This window comes from Papio anubis, chromosome 2 (genome assembly GCF_008728515.1).
Source record: "Papio anubis isolate 15944 chromosome 2, Panubis1.0, whole genome shotgun sequence".
In the NCBI taxonomy this organism is placed as follows: Eukaryota; Metazoa; Chordata; class Mammalia; order Primates; family Cercopithecidae; genus Papio; species Papio anubis.
In genome coordinates this window covers 105,357,004-105,373,962 of record NC_044977.1, presented here as the reverse complement: position 1 = coordinate 105,373,962, position 16,959 = coordinate 105,357,004, and the positions used below count along the sequence as shown (strand labels likewise).

At 43.8% G+C, this 16,959-nt stretch overlaps 1 protein-coding gene across 9 annotated transcripts in view; it reads left to right on the top strand.

Moving 5' to 3' along the window:
• The window catches only part of MAP3K13 (mitogen-activated protein kinase kinase kinase 13), a 192,384-nt gene that overhangs the window by 159,427 nt on the left and 15,998 nt on the right, over positions 1 to 16,959 (top strand). For all 9 annotated transcript variants that reach the window (XR_004182199.1, XM_031663506.1, XM_021934596.2 and 6 more), the window contains 5 exons: positions 65 to 223; positions 1,157 to 1,265; positions 11,851 to 11,960; positions 14,380 to 14,496; positions 15,453 to 15,590. Coding sequence is in view for 8 of the 9 variants with exons in the window: in XM_031663506.1 (XP_031519366.1) it covers positions 65 to 223; positions 1,157 to 1,265; positions 11,851 to 11,960; positions 14,380 to 14,496; positions 15,453 to 15,590 (633 nt within the window). In the remaining variant the exon portion in view is untranslated. The remainder of the gene's footprint in view (positions 1 to 64; positions 224 to 1,156; positions 1,266 to 11,850; positions 11,961 to 14,379; positions 14,497 to 15,452; positions 15,591 to 16,959) is intronic.

Below are 16,959 nucleotides of genomic sequence, written 5' to 3'. Positions count from 1 at the left end.
AGAGCTAAAATACAAATCAGTCTTTCTGAAACATCTTCTGTACATGTTCCTGGTGCTACTGTAGGTCTTTTGGAGTGGTGCTTTGGGAGCTGCTGACAGGAGAGATCCCTTACAAAGATGTAGATTCTTCAGCCATTATCTGGGGTGTTGGAAGCAACAGCCTCCACCTTCCAGTTCCTTCGACTTGCCCTGATGGATTCAAAATCCTTATGAAACAGACGTGGTAAGAATATTGTCTCTAAAACAATAGGGAGGTCTCCAATGTGTATTTGGAGTGAATCTCCTAGTGGTAGAAAGAATAGGAGCTTTGGAGTGGGAGAATCTGTGGTTCAAATACTAGCTCTGCCCCTTTCTATCTGTGCAATTTTGGGCATGTTATCCAATATCAGTTTTCTCATTTGTAAAATAGAGACAACACCGACTCATAGAGTTATTGTGTTGTAATTAATGACAATTTAGAAATAAAGAACTTGGTATGATTATCTTGAAATAGTAGGCCTTGGCCAATGATAGCTATTATTTCTTTGCTAGTCCTAATGGGCTATTATTAAATAGGTCACTGGTCCTAGATTTCCATTTCATCATTAGAGGTATCTCATAATTACATTTTCCTTTTGCTCTTCAGTATATCAAAACTGTACTGCAGGGCAGCCAGGCACACAATTACAGGTGGCTCACACCTGTAATTCCAACACTTGGGCGGCAGAGATGGGAGGATCACTTGAGGCCAGGAGTTCAAGAGCAGCTTGGGCAACATAGCGAGACCCCATCTCTACTTTAAAAACATAAAATAAAATAAAATAAAATATAAATAAAAAACTGTACTGCAGGCCAGGCATGGTGGCTCATGCCTGTAATCCCAACACTTTGGGAGGCCGAGGCAGGAGGATCACTTGAACCCAGGAATCTGAGATAAGCCTAGGCAACATAGTGAGACCCTGTCTCTGAAAAAATAAATAAATACATAAATTTAAAGAAATGTTAAAACTGTACTGAGATACAATTCAGTTATGCTATCCTGATATAATGGAGTACAGCTGATTTTACTCAGATATAGCCATTTTGAAGTAAACAGTCTTTTTCATAAAGTAAAATAAAGTCTTCATTCTCCTGGACACAACTTCTGAAATGCACAAACTGTCTTTTTCACTTTTAGGCAGAGTAAACCTCGAAACCGACCTTCTTTTCGGCAGACACTCATGCATTTAGACATTGCCTCTGCAGATGTACTTGCCACCCCACAAGAAACTTACTTCAAGTCTCAGGTAAGTTGGGAAACTCTCTACCACGTGCTACTAAACAGATAGAGAACTCTCAGTGAAAAAAAGTAACTCTTAGAAGGGCCCATTGTGTTTGTTATAATGGTTCTATAACTCTCTTCATTGTGAAATAATAAATATGTTACTTCACACATGACATCTTAGAGTTTTTAAAGCACTTAACATATATTAATAAATCATTTGAACAAGCACGTGTTGGCCAGGCATGGTGGCTCACGTCTATAATCCAGCACTTTGGGAGGCCGAGGCAGGCAGATCATCTGAGGCTGGGAGGTCAAGACCAGCCTGACCAACATGGAGAAACCCCCACTCTACTAAAAATACAAAATTAGCCAGGTGTGGTGGCGCATGCCTGTAATCCCAGCTACTCAGGAGGCTGAGGCAGGAGAATCGCTTGAACCCGGGAGGCAGAGGTTGTGGTGAGCCGAGATCGTGCCATTGCACTCCAGCCTGGGCAACAAGAGCTAAACTCTGTTTCAAAAAAAAAAAAAGGAAAAGAAAAAAACGTGTGTCAGAATATCATCCTTATAGTGGCTTCTGGTAAAACTGCTGAATAGAAAAGAGAAAAAGAAGATATGAAAGCTGTAATGTACATACATCTGAATTAGGATTACTGCTGACCTTCAAGAAAGTATTGTCTTCTTTGAAGTAGCAAAGCTGAAGTACAGAGGTGGGAGGTTAAATACCAGAATGAGCCTATGATAGAACTCAGCCCAGAGAGAACCTTTTCTCTAAGTATGTCACCTAGTAGCTCCAAATAAGTATAATTTAATGTATCTGTTAGCCTCTACTGTACAACAAACCATCTCAAAACTTTTATTTTTATTTTCTGAGACAAGGTCTCATTCTGTCAGACAGGAGTACAGTGGTCTGATCTCAGCTCACTGTAGCCTTCACCTCCCGGGCTCAGGCAATCCTCCCACTTCAGGCCCCCAAGTACCTAGGACTGCAAGCATGCACCACCATACCTGGCTAATTTTTGTTTTTGTTTTTGTTTTTTTGATAGATACAGGGTTTCACCATGTTGCCCAGGCTGATCTAAAACTCCTGGGCTCAAGCAATCTGACTGCCTCAGCCTCCCAAAGTGCTGGGAATATGGGCATGAGCCATTGCCTGGCCCCATCCCAAAACTTATGACTTACAACAGTAAGCATTTATGTGTATGTAGCTCATGATTCTATAGGTTGGCAGTTTGGGTTAGGCAGTTCTACTGGCTTTGACTGGGCTCACTCATGCCTGCAGTGAGTTGCCAGGTCAGCTGGGAGGCTGGCTGGTCCTAGACTGTCTCATTCACATGCCTGACAATTGGCTGGCTATTAGCTAGAGCACCTTGCTTCTCCTCCACATGGCCTCCACTCCTCCAGCAGGCCACCTTGGGCTTGTTCTCATGGTGTTCTCAGGGTAACAAATGTAATGAGAGAGCAAGTCCCAATGCACAGGTGATTTCCAAGCCTGTGCTGCATTATTCCTGCTAATGTTCCATTGGCTAAGCAAGTCACAGGCCAACCCAGATTCTTGGGACTGAGAAATAGGCTTCACCTCTTGACAAGAGAATCTGCTACAGTACATTGTAAGGGCATGGATCTGGAGAGGGGAAGAATTGGTGGCAATTAAATTAAAAGGCTGCAAATGTCATAAGGATTGGTCATCTAACCACTATCAATGTGGATAGGGGGTGGTAAGAGGTGAATTCTTTTTTTTTTTTTTTGTCTGAGACGGAGTTTCACTCTGTTGCCCCGGCTGGAGTGCAGTGGCGCGATCTCGGCTCACTGCAAACTCCACTTCCCAGGTTCACGCCATTCTCCTGCCTCAGCCTCCTAAGTGGCTGGCACTACAGGCGCCCGCCACCATGCCCGGCTAATTTTTTGTATTTTTAGTAGAGACGGGGTTTCACCGTGTTAGCCAGGATGGTCTCGATCTCCTGACCTCGTGATCCGCCCGCCTCGGCCTCCCAAAGTGCTGAGATTACAGGCGTGAGCCACTGCGCCCAGCCGAGATGAATATTTAATAAGGCCCTTATCCCTTCTATCAAAAGGGATGGAACTATAACTTTGGAAATAAATGTGATGATCCTGAATTATAGCTGTATGCTTCTGGAACATAACACAATTATTACCTAATTTCTCATTTCTCATATAGCTTTATCTCACTTAATGTTATTGTGCTTCAGAAATGAATTTTTGTAAAGTGAATCGCATCTCCCCGCTGACTTCCAGTATCATTTCAGATTCATTCTCAGAAAAGACATTTTATTAGCAATTGGCATTTCAACCTCCTTCTCATAGCCCCTCATCCCTGAAGGGCGATAAGTTTACCCACCAGGAAAGTATCTGATGAAAACAGTACTGGACTTTGGGAGGGGCGTCATCCCTGGGAGCTGAACAAGTCCTTAAATATGCCTTTCACTTTGGGAGGCTGAGGCGGGCGGATCACGAGGTCAAGAGATCGAGATCATCCTGGCCAACATGGTGAAACCCCGTCTCTACTAAAAATACAAAAATTCGCTAGGTGTGGTACCACGCACCTGTAGTCCCAGCTACTTGGGAGGCTGAGGCAGGAAAATCACTTGAACCAAGGAGGCGGAGGTTGCAGTGAGCCGAGATCGTGCCACTGCACTCCAGCCTGGGCGACAGAGCAAGACTCCATCTAAAAAAAAAAATATATATATATATATATATATATATATATACATGCTTTTCTACCTGCCCCTACCAGAGGCTTGGAGTACTTCTGTGGTGTCTGATACACAGAGAGACACTCTGCCTATCAGACAGATATTGAGGAATATCTTAGTAAAGGCACAGGGCTTGTTTTTGTTTTTGTTTTAATTGAAGTTGCTAAGAAATGATAAATCAGAGACTCCTGTCCTGTTACCAAAGTTCTAACACACTCTCTGTGATCCATAAACTTAGCTCTCCCCACAACTGTGTCTTTAAGTGGTCAGGCTTGCCCCTATTGTTTTTTCCTATTTCTAAGAAATTATTATGTTAGTAAAGTGTTTGCTTTCAGAGGAAATAAGATGAGGCAGGAGGTTGACTTCATGACATTTCCTACATTCTTTGATATACATTCAGATCAATTCCCTTAGCACTATCACCCATCTGTTCAAATACATGTAGGTATGGGGCACTGGGTAAGAAATCTTTCAAATATCTTCTGTTTGTATTCAGAAAAAACACTTAACCCTTTTGTGAAATGAAAGAGAATAATAGTACTCTCAAGGAAATCTTGCAAACTTTAAGATATGGTTGTGATCACAGCTTTGCTGCTGCTTCTTTTTTTTCTTTTTTTTGAGACGGAGTCTTGCTCTGTCTTACCCAGGCTGGAGTGCAGTGGTGTGATCTCTGCTCACTGCAGCCTCCACCTCCTGGGTTCAAGCAATTCTCCTGTCTCAGCCTCCCGAGTAGCTGGGACTACAGGCATGTGCCACCACACTGGGTTAATTTTTGTATTTTTAGTAGAAATGGGGTTTCACCATGTTGGCCAGGCTGGTCTCAAACTTTTCACCTCAGGTGATCCACCCACCTCGGCCTCCCAAAGTGCTGGGATTACAGGTGTGAGCCACCGTGCACAGCCAACTTTGCTTCCTTTACAATAAAACTGTACATACCATAATTTTGAAAAGCAATTTCTGATGATGGTATTAAGTCACAAGCCATTGAGACAGTCAATATAAGTTTATATATTTGGAAAAACTTCCAATTCTGAACAGATGTTACTTAAGCCCTCCTAAAATGTCACTTCTGAAGTCAGTCCCACATTTTTTGAGAACCTACCACGTGCACAGCCCTGTGCAGGGCAGCTAAGTAGCCACAGCCGGTGTCCTCACCTGAACCGCTCCCAGATTATCAAGATACCCACAGCATGGAGCATTAACATTGAACTCAGAAAAGGTTCTCTTGGGAAAAGAATAGGAGGAAAGAATAGGAGAGGAGGTCAGAAGAGGAGAGAAGAGGGGAGAAGAAAACTTAGTACATTAAGCATCTAAGTCTGCTCAGGCTGCTACAACAAAATGTCACACACTGGGTGGCTTAGAAACAACAGAAGTTAATCTCACGGTTCTGGAGACTGAGAAGTCTAAGGCACCCACACAGTTGGTGTCTGGTGAGGGCCTGAGTTCTGGTTCCTGGGTGATGCCTTCTGACTGTATCCTCACAAGGTGGAAGGGTGAACAACCCCCCTGGGCCTATTTGATAAGGGCACTTTTCTCATTCACGAGGGCTCTGCCCCCATGACCTAATTACTTCCCCAAAGCCCTACCTCCTAATGCCATTCCCTTGGGGTTAAGATTTCAGCATATGAATTTGAAGGGGACACAAACATTCAGACCACAGCAGCATTTTTTCGTATTCACTTATTCTTCCACATTTTTTCCCGACATAAAATTTCACTTCTCCTTAAATAGCTCCAAATCTGCTATTTTGCTACCTCCTAGAATTTTCTCGGTATTTATAAGTCAATTCGTCTCTGGATCTGAAAGTGAGGCTACCTCTAGCTAATATGAACTGGCTAGTGAGGTACTACAAATAGCAAGAGACTTTTAGTCTAAACCCCGTCCTGTCACTTCATACTGTGTGGTCTGGGCTAAGTCACTCAGTTACACTAAACCTCGGCTAATTCACCAAAACAATGAAGATAATCATATCTTCCCTTCCTTAGAGAGTTTCTGTGAGGAGCAAATGAAAAGATAAAACTGCAAATGCATTGTAGACCGTCAAGAACAGTTGGATCGTAAGATGTCATTATTCTTGGCTGGGTACAGTGGCTCATGCCTGTAATCTCAGCACTTTGGGAGGCCGAGGTGGGTGGACCACTTGAGGTCAGGAGTTCGAGATCCGCCTGGCCAACATGGCAAAACCCTGTGTCTACTAAAAATACAAAAAATTAGCCAGGGGTGGTGGTGGGCACCTGTAATCCCAGCTACTTGGGAGGCTGAGGCACGAGAATTGCTTGAACCCAGGAGGCAGAGGTTGCAGTGAGCTGAGATCGAGCCACTGCACTCCAGCCTGGGCAATAGAGCAAGACTCCATCTCAAAAAAAAAAAAAAAAAGATATCATTATGTCATTATTCTTGAGTTGCATATGATAGCATAAAACAAAAATGAAGGTGTTATTATTCACCTTAATTTTTGTAGCTTTGTACTAAGCTACAAAAATTAAGCCTCCTTTGGTTTGTTACATTCTGTATTCTTTTTCTGATGAACTCCTGAGATAAATAAGATGGCAGCCAGGGAACTCCTATTGTATTTGACTTTATCCTGCTCCGGTAGAGGAGAACTGGCTTTTTGGCAGGCACATGCTCTTTCTATAGTCCTCTTGTACCTGAGGCCTTGCCTCCTCCTGCCTGCTAAGATCCTCTCAACGTCAATTATCAATCAATAGTTGTTAGCCCCTGGTCTCCACTTGCTACCAAAACTGTCGGTCAAGAGGTGCTGCCAAGAGCCCAGCTGACTCCTTCCTGAGAGAAAATGTGTCATTCGTTTTTTGTCAACAGCACATGTGTAAAGATGTAGCCTATATAGAGCAGATGAACAAAGCAACCAATTTCAATACAGTATTAGATTCTGCCAAAGCTATAGCTTCATTGCTAGACAATCACCCATTTCTCCAAATAGGCAATTACTGTCCCTGGTATTCAATTACATTTGATATGAGTCTTTAGAAAACATTTTCACCCCATTCCAGATCCCAGCTGCTAGGTGGATCGTGTGCCTGACTTTGAAGCTCTCTCAGCCCCCTGCCTTTGAACCATTCTAGTGTTCTCTTGAGTGCCACTGTGACCACCCAGAAATTCAGGGACTGGGAGTTGCAGAGACACCCCAACTCTGAGGTTAGACTCTGCTGCCTTGAAAGTAATCTTCTTGTAAGGGAACAGATGCATATGCAGAGGCTGGACACTCACATCAGGGGAGGAGTCGTGTGCCCAGTAAGGGTTGTACTGGACCCCACTATGGCTTTTCTGATTCCATCTGATTTCCCTTTACTAAGCCCCCAACATCTTGCTTCTGTACTCCTTAAGCTAGGCTGGAACTGGCTTAATTTCTTTTTTGTTGTTGTTTTTTATTTACTTTTTTAAAAGTGTGGTAAAAATAAAGATAGTATACAATTTGCCATTTTAACCAACTATTAAAAAAAAAAATTTTTTTTTTTTGAGACAGAGTTTCACTCTTGTCACCCAGGCTGGAGTGCAATGGTGCGATCTCAGCCCACTGCAACCTCCAGCTCCCAGGTTCAAGCTATTCTCCTGCCTCAGCCTCCCGAGTAGCTGGGACTACAGGCACCTGCCACCATGCCGGCTAATTTTTTGTATTTTTAGTAGAGACGGGGTTTTACCATGTTGGCCAGGCTGGTCTCGAACTCCTGACTTCAGGCGATCCACCTGCCTCAGCCTCCCAAAGTGCTGGGATTATAGACATGAGCCGCTGCACCCGACTAATTTTAACCATTTTTTTAATGCACGACTCAGTGGCATTAATTACATTCACAATGTTGTGAAATTGTCACCACTATCTGTTTCCAAAAATTTTCATCACCTCATTCAGCAGTAACTCCACATTCCCTCCTCCCCACCACCCCTGGTAATCTGTATTCTACTTTCTGTCTCTATGAATTTGCCTATCCCAGGTTATTTCATTTAAGTAGAATCATACAATATTTGTTCGTTTGTGCCTGGCTTGTTTCACTTGGCGTGTTTTCAAGGTTCACGTATTTTGTAGCATGTGTCACAACTTCCTTACTTTTTATGGCTAAATAATATTCCATGGTGGCCGGGCGCGGTGGCTCAAGCCTGTAATCCCAGCACTTTGGGAGGCCGAGGCGGGTGGATCACGAGGTCAGGAGATCGAGACCATCCTGGCTAACATGGTGAAACCCCGTCTCTACTAAAAATACAAAAAACTAGCCAGGCGAGGTGGCGGGCGCCTGTAGTCCCAGCTACTCGGAGGCTGAGGCGGGAGAATGGCGTGAGCCCGGGAGGTGGAGCTTGCAGTGAGCCGAGATCGCGCCACTGCACTCCAGCCTGGGCGACAGAGCGAGACTCCGTCTCAAAAAAAAAAAAAAATAAATAAATAATAATAATAATAATAATAATATTCCATGGTATATATACCACATTTTGTTTATCCATTCATCTATTAATTCAGCTTCATTTTGACACCTATACAGTATTCCCCACTTATCCGTGGTACATTCCGCGACCCCCAGTGGATGCCTAAAACCTTGAATAGTACGGAGCCTGACTGCTGTCCATCAGAATACGTTTCTTTTCAAATCTTCCACCCACAATGTAATGTCTCTTCTATCTTAACTAAGCTCTTTCTTTACTTTTTATTTTTATTTTTTTTATTTTTTGGAGCAACCCTATTAACTGATTAGGCTCTTATTAGTACTGTGGACAGTAGGAGAGGAATGCTGGTTACATTTCAGTGTTTCTCAGGCATTGTAGTGAAATGATGGGAAATGCCCCTCCACTCCTAGGCAGGTGGCTTTGTTATAGGTCAAGCTCAGGCAGGACTCCTCCCACCCTTAGTCTTCTCTCTCAGAGGCTCCTCGACAGCTGTGCAAATTGGCTTTAGGCTTGCCAATCCTCCCTTTCTTCATATGTGCCCAGACATGCCTGAATTGCAGATTAAGCTCAAATTGGAACTTCTTTTCCATAAGATTCTAAGTATATAAAATGGAACTCAAAATTAACATGTGCCAAGAATAGGATACCTTCGGGGGAAACACATTCTTCATCAATACCTGGTTTTCCCATACATCCTTTTTCCTCTTCACAGGAGGGAATTTCTTTCTGGAAACCTACTTTCTTACAGATTTCAATCTTCAGAAAGTTCTCCTTGAGTTTCCCGTAATTATAAGCTAGATGTCAGGAGACTTATTTCCTCTAGAATTAAAACAAATCTCATCTGTGAGATAAAATTCCTCACCACCAGAGGGAGGTACTCCTTTTCTCACCCCTTCTCGAAGTATTTTAGTAGGATACAGTGACAGTTTTGCACAAAAGAGGATACTTCAAGACACAAATCTGACACTCTTATTCTTTTTTGGTCTAACTACTTTCACTTGTCATTCTTTCGCCTCCTAAAGCTCAAATACTCCTCCTGCTCCATGACTTTGATCTGATGATTGACAGAATAGCATTACCAGGGGCTGCTGTCAAAGGCCATTAGCAAACAATAGAGTAGTGTATTCTGATGAGATTGGGCACGTTCAAGGTGGTATGGCCATAGACTGCAGTAGTGTATTCTGGATCTTGGCTTTCTAATGACATTGTTGGATAGATTTGCTGCCTGAAAGTCAACCAACCAACGGAAACTTCTCTCCAGTGTTCAACATATATATGGGAAAATCTAGCATATTACAGAATGATCATTTTTTGCATGATTAAAATATAATTTCCTCTATAAAAATAGATGAGAAACAGCTAATTTGAGGAAAACCTTCTATAAATCCACAATTACTTAAGAATAACTTCTTACTTGATCCAGAAAGATACTCTTTTTATTATTGTGGTAATAATAATAACTTAATGAGAGCTACTGTCTTATTTTATTTTATTTTATTTTATTTTATTTATTATCTGAGATGGAGTTTCGCTCTTGTTGCCCAGGCTGGAGTGCAATGGCGTGATCTTGGCTCACTGCAACCTCTGCCTCCTGGGTTCAAGCGATTCTCCTGCCTCAGCCTCCCAAGTAGCTGGGATTACAGGTGCGTGCCACCACACCCAGCTAATTTTTGTATTTTTAGTAGAGACAGGGTTTCAGCATGTTGGCCAGGCTGGTCTTGAACTCCCGACCTCATGATCTGCCCGCCTCGGCCTCCCAGAGTGCTGGGATTCCAGGAATGAGCCACCACACCCACAATAGCAATTAGAGATTGCTATTATTTGTTTTAAATTTTTTAAATTGAAAAAATATAGGCAAGGATGTAGAGAAACTGGAACCCTTGTACACTGTTGGTGAGAATGCAAAATGGTGCAGCTAATATGGAAAACAATAGGGAGATTCCTCACCAAATTCAAAATGGAGCTACCTTACAATCTAGAGAGATACTTTTTAACATGAATCTAAAGGTAGTAGAATAATTTTAGGAGAAGATTATACCACTAGATACATTTAGTTACAAATCTAGCCTTCACTGGAAATTATATCTCATTAGTTTCTGGAGATGGAAGATAGTTTATACATAATATGAAGAAACTTATTTTTGTTGTTTCTCTCTGCTCTGTGTCTACTGCCTATAGGCCACATTCCAGTAGTGGTTTTTCTACCCCCTAACATTTAGGTAAAATTAGCTTGAAATTTCATGCCCTGTGGAAAGCTGCGTGTCCTTTCTAATACTTCTGTAAATTTCTGGGAGAGTGATAATTTCATGGCCATTCTGCCTTTGCCTTCCTAAAATTCTTGGTCCCCACCCCTGCTGCCCTGTGGTTGTGCCTTTATCTTTGTCCCATATTCACCAAACATTCAATTCAGCGCCTTTCTTTAAAAAACAAAACAGGGCCGGGTACGGTGGCTCACGCCTGTAATCCCAGCACTTTGGGAGGCCAAACCGGGTGGATCATTTGAGGTCAGGAGTTTGAGACCAGCACGGCCAACATGCTGAAATCCCGCCTCTACTAAAACTACAAAAATTAGCCGGGCGTGGTGGCAGGCACCTGTAATCCCAGCTACTCAGGAGGCTGAGGCAGGAGGATCACTTGAACCCAGAAGACGGAGGCTGCAGTGAGCCGAGATCATGCCACTGCTCTCCAGCCTGGGCAACAGAGCGAGACTCTGTCTCAATAATAATAATAATAGTAATAATAATAAATAAACACTTTAAAAAAAAAAGCAGTCATTCAAAGCCTAAGTGAATGTCAGATACCTCACTGAAGGTTTAGAAAATTTAAAGAAGTTTACATTTTGAACAACATAAACCATGTATTAGACATCCATCCCTGTTCTAAAAATTTTGTCAAACTACTAAATTGCTTGGCCATACTCTCTCTTTCCTCCTCCTCCTTCTCTCCTTTCTGTTCTTTCCCTCAACTTCAAATTCCCATATAGTTTCTTATATTTCTAGTCCCATTTCCTGCTGTTCATGCCTATAGGGTCTTCTACTCTAGATATTTTCTCAAGATACTTTCCCAAATAAAACCTAGGAGGAATTCTGGGGCCAAAAACATGTTCGTAATCTCACACGCACATATATGTTTCCATGTGGTTATCAGAGCTGTTTTTTTCTGGCCAGGCTCTCTGAGCCACCATCTTGCCTTAAAGTGAACTCTTCTATTCCAGAAGTGATGGCCAGCATGCCAGCTGTGATGTACCTCAGTCAGTGCTGGAGGAAAACTCAGAAAAACACAGCATCATATATTGGAGTAGAAATATAGAAATGGGCTGGGGCATGGAGATATAGTGGCAGCAGATATTTTGCTATCAATCAAATCATATTTTTTGAACATCTATTCTAAAAAAGGCTCTTCAGTATAAGCATGCAGGAATGAAAAATCTTGTACATGACTTTTTGGATATATCAGGGATTGAAACTCTCGGAATTTATCAAAATCTAATTTGTCCTTGCCCAGGCTGAATGGAGAGAGGAAGTGAAGAAACATTTTGAGAAGATCAAAAGTGAAGGAACTTGTATACACCGGTTAGATGAAGAGCTGATTCGAAGGCGCAGAGAAGAGCTCAGGTCAGCTCATCCCTCCTTCCCCACCTGCCCTCATCCCCAGGTCTTCCGATGGTAGCAGGAACGCTCTTCATAACCACCATTGCACTTTCCACACACCTTTCACCTCTGCGTTTTATTGTTATGCTCTTTAAAAGTTGCCCCCTGGGCCGGGCGCGGTGGCTCAAGCCTGTAATCCCAGCACTTTGGGAGGCCGAGACGGGCGGATCACGAGGTCAGGAGATCGAGACCATCCTGGCTAACACGGTGAAACCCCGTCTCTATTAAAAAATAGAAAAAAACTAGCCGGGCGAAGTGGCGGCGCCTGTAGTCCCAGCTACTAGGGAGGCTGAGGCAGGAGAATGGCGGGAACCCGGGAGGCGGAGCTTGCAGTGAGCCGAGATCGCGCCACTGCACTCCAGCCTGGGCGACAGAGCAAGACTCCGTCTCAAAAAAAAAAAAAAAAAAAGTTGCCCCAAAAGTTAGCCCTCCTTTATATCTCTTTCCTATCCCTTCCTCCCAACTCCATTATCCTCTTTTATTATGTCTCTGCAACAAAGATTCTTGAAACAATGCTATTTAGTCATTCAGCCAGTGTCCTAGGTGCCATGGAATTCCAGAAATGTGTAAGATTTAGTCCCTGGCTTCAAGATGCTTATAATCTATTAAGAGATATAAGGCCAAGCGCAGTGGCTCACACCTGTAATCCCAGCACTTTCGGAGGCCAAGGCAGGCGGATCACTTGAGCCCAGGAGTTCGAGATCAGCCTGCCCAACACGGCAAAACCCTATCTCTACTAAAAATATGAAAAATTAGCTGGGTGTAGTGGTGCACAACACCTGTGATCCCAGCTATGCAGGAGACAGAGGCATGAGAATCACTTAAACCCAGGAGATGGAGGCTGCAGTGAGCCAAGATTGTGCCACTGCACCCCAGCCTGGGTGACAGAGTGAGATTCTCTCAAAAAGAGAGAGAGACAGATAAGACATGTTCATGGATAATCACTGATACGGTTTGGCTGTGTCTCTACCCAAATCTCACCTCAAATTGTAACCCCCATTATCCCCATGTGTCAAGGACAGAACCAGATGGAGTAACTGGATCTTGGGGGCGGTTCCCCCCCGCCCCCGCTGTTTTTGTGATAATGCATGAGTTCTCAGGAGATCTGATGGTTTTATAAACGTCTGGCATTTCCCCTGCTTGCACTCACTCCATCCTGCTGCCCTGTGAAGAAGGTGCCTGCTTCTCCTTTGCCTTCTGCCATGATTGTAAGTTTCCTGAGGCCTCCCCAGCCATGCCGAACTGTGAGTCAGTGAAACCTCTTTCCTTTATTGAATTACCCAGTCTCGGGTATTTCTTCATAGCTCTGTGAGAACAGACTAATACAATCGCATCTGAGTCAGTTCCAGCTGCTATAACAAACTTTAGACTGGATAATTTATAACAATAGAAATGTGTTGGACAAAGTTCTGGAGCCAGGAAAGTCCATGATCAAGGTGCCAGCAGGTTCAGTGTCTGGTGAGGGCCCATTTCTCATAGATGGCACCTTCTCTGTGTCCTCACACTGCAGAAGGGCAAAAGGGCTCCCTCAAGTCTTTTTTATAAGGGGACTCATCTCATTGACAAGGGCAGAGCTCTCATGACCTAATCACCTCCTAAAGACCCCACCTCTGTGTGTTTTTTTTTTTTTTGAGATGGAGTCTTGCTCTGTCACTCAGGCTGGAGTGCAGGGCACCATTTCAGCTCACTGCAACCTCCACCTCTTTGGTTTAAGCGAGTCTTCTGCCTCAGCCTCCCAAGTAGCTGGGACTACAGGTGTGCGCCACCACGCCGGGCTACTTTTTGTATTTTTAGTAGAGATGGGGTTTCAATATATTGCCCAGGTTGGTCTTGAACTCCTGACCTCATGACCCACCCGCCTCAGCCTCCCAAAGTGTTGGGATTATAGGCGTGAGCCACTGCACCTGGCTGACCCTACCTCTTAACATTATCATCTTGGGTGTTAGGTTTCAACATATAAATCTGGGGGGACACAAACATTCAGACCATACCAACCACTGTATCACACAGGATCTGGGCCATGGCTAAGTGTAAATGAGTGATCATGGCGTTGGCTTTAACTGCATGTTTCCATTAACATATGAGTCTCTTCTACTGTATTCTTATTAAGATAGTGACAAATTATAGACAGAGTTTTATCTGTGGCCCTCTTGGCTATTCTATACGACTGATGGGCCCTTTAGAATAAACCAAGTGGAGAGCTTAGATTTCCCACCTCCCATTCCATTTTGTCTGAGTTACTGCACTGGACAAGGGAACCTTAAACTATGAGGGCCCTTGGGCAAATGCTTTTGTGATCAATCATCCTGTTTCGTATTTCATCAAGCGGACTTTTTTCTCCCGAAGTTGGTTGGCCTGGCTGACCCTGTGTTTTCTTTGATAGGCATGCGTTGGATATTCGTGAACACTATGAGCGGAAGCTTGAGCGGGCGAATAATTTATACATGGAATTGAGTGCCATCATGCTGCAGCTAGAAATGCGGGAGAAGGAGCTCATTAAGTATGTATCCAGACCAGTGTCTGTTCTTACTGATTTGAGTCTGTCAATCAGCAGAAACATACTACCCTTCCACATTGCTGCTACTCAGAACTGGCAGATATTTCATTCATTCACCCAACATTCCTTCCAGGATGTGCTATGCACAGGTCCCTGCCCCCAGCGAGGTATACAAATAAGCAGAGTTGCCACAGAGCAAGTTATAGGGGAACATGCACTTGGCAGTCATTTGCTGCATAGGGAAGGGGTCCGCATTTCAAAAAGAGCACAGGGTGGAGAGCGGGGAGCCGATTGCCGCCTGGGGAAATGTGTTGGCTGCTGAAAGTGGTGTAAGGTCCTCCTGATGGTGGCAAGAAAACCCTGGGAATCCTGACCAAAAAAGCAGCTACTGAAAATAAGCAGGACTTCTGCCATTGTATTATGTTGGGGAAATGAAAGTGAGTATTAGTGTCAGTCCATGAGCTGAAGAGCAGAATGCAGTCAGGTTAATTTGAATCTAGAATTTTTTTTTTTTTTTTTTTTTTGAGACGGAGTCTTGCTCTGTCACCCAGACTGCAGTGCAGTGGCATGATCTCACTGCAACCTCCACCTCCCAGGTTCAAATGATTCTCCTGCCTCAGCCTCCCAAGTAGCTGGGATTACAGGTACCCACCACCACACCCGGTTAATTTTTGTATTTTTAGTAGACACGGGGTTTCACCATGTTGGCCAGGCTGGTCTCAAACTCCCAACCTCAGGTCATTCACCCGCCTCAGCCTCTCAAAGTTCTGGGATTGCAGGCGTGAGCCACTGGGCCAGCTTTGTTTGTTTTTTAAACCTGAATGGCAGCTTTGTTATTCAAATAGCCTGTATCTGCTAAATATGGCCAGAATCTGTGGGTAGAATTAGCCTGTGAAAATATTCTGCATATCCTTTCTGCCTGCAATGACTGAGGTGTGGCTTTTGTGTTTATTTTTCAGGCGTGAGCAAGCAGTGGAAAAGAAGTATCCTGGCACCTACAAACGACACCCTGTTCGTCCAATCATCCACTCCAACGCCATGGAGAAACTCATGAAAAGGAAAGGAGTGCCTCACAAATCTGGGATGCAGACCAAACGGTGAGACACCTGTACAAACACAGTATTCAGATAAATGGGGAAAAAGCCCCCTACAAATCCATTCTCACATGATGATGGATGTGGCCTCTTCTGTAGCTCATCAGATGAGTGTAGAGATACTCATCTCTAGGTAAAACAGAGTAGGAAGGTGAGGGAGTATCACAGACTTTAGAAATCCAGCTTTTACATCTGTGGCATAAATATTTATTGTCTTAGCATGGAAAGGTAAATAAACTGGAGGCCAGACAGACCTGGATGCAAATCCTGGACCTGCCTTATAAGGTATATGACTTTACCTCTGTCAACCCCAGTGTCCTCATGGCTAAAATGGTACAATTACAGCACATGAGATTTCTTTTTATTTTTTTGATCTCTAGGACACAGAATTGGGTTAGTCATAATTCTTGATTTATGACACAGTAGTCCATGCATGCCTACTTTTATTCACACATTTAGTTTGTTCTTGTTAATAATGTGGAAAGTACCTGCAAACTCACTGTATTAGTTCCTTCTTGCATTGCCATAAAGACATACCTGGCTGGGGCAGGGCCCGGTGGCTCACACCTGTAATCCCAGCACTTTGGGAGACCGAGGCAGGCAGATCACAAGGTCAGGAGATCGAGACCATCCTGGCCAACATGGTGAAACCCCATCTCTACTAAAAAAAATTACAAAAAATGAGCTGGGCGTGGTGGCATGCGCCTGTAGTCCCAGCTACTCGGGAGGCTGAGGCAGGAGAATAGCATGAACCTGGGAGGCGGAGCTTGCAGTAAGCCGAGATCATGTCACTGCACTCCCACCTGGGCGACAGAATGAGACTCCGTCTCAAAAAAAAAAAAAAAAAGATAGAAATACCTGGCTGGGCGCAGCGGCTCACACCTGTAATCCTGGCACTTTGGGAGGCTGAGGCGGGTGGATCACAAGGTCAGGAGATAGAGACCATCCTGGCCAACATGGTGAAACCCTGTCTCTATAAAAATGCAAAAAAAATTTAACCAGGCATGGTGGCGGGCGCCTGTAATCCCAGCTACTTGGGAGGCTGAGACAGGAGAATCGCTTGAACTAGAGAGTTGGAGGTTGCAGTGAGCCAAGATCACACCACTGCACTCCAGTCTGGTGACAGAGTGTGACTCAGTGTCAAAAAAAAAAACAAAAAAAAAACCTGAGACTGGGTAATTTTTAAAGATAAAGGGTTTAATTGACTCATGGTTCTACAGGCTACACAGGAAGCATGAAGCCTTCTGCTTAGCTTCTGGGGAGGCCTCAGGAAACTTACAATCATGGTGAAAGATGAAGGGGGAGCCAGCACTTCACATGGCTGGAATAGGAAGAAGAGAGAGCAAAGCAGGAGGCGCTACATTTCTTTAAA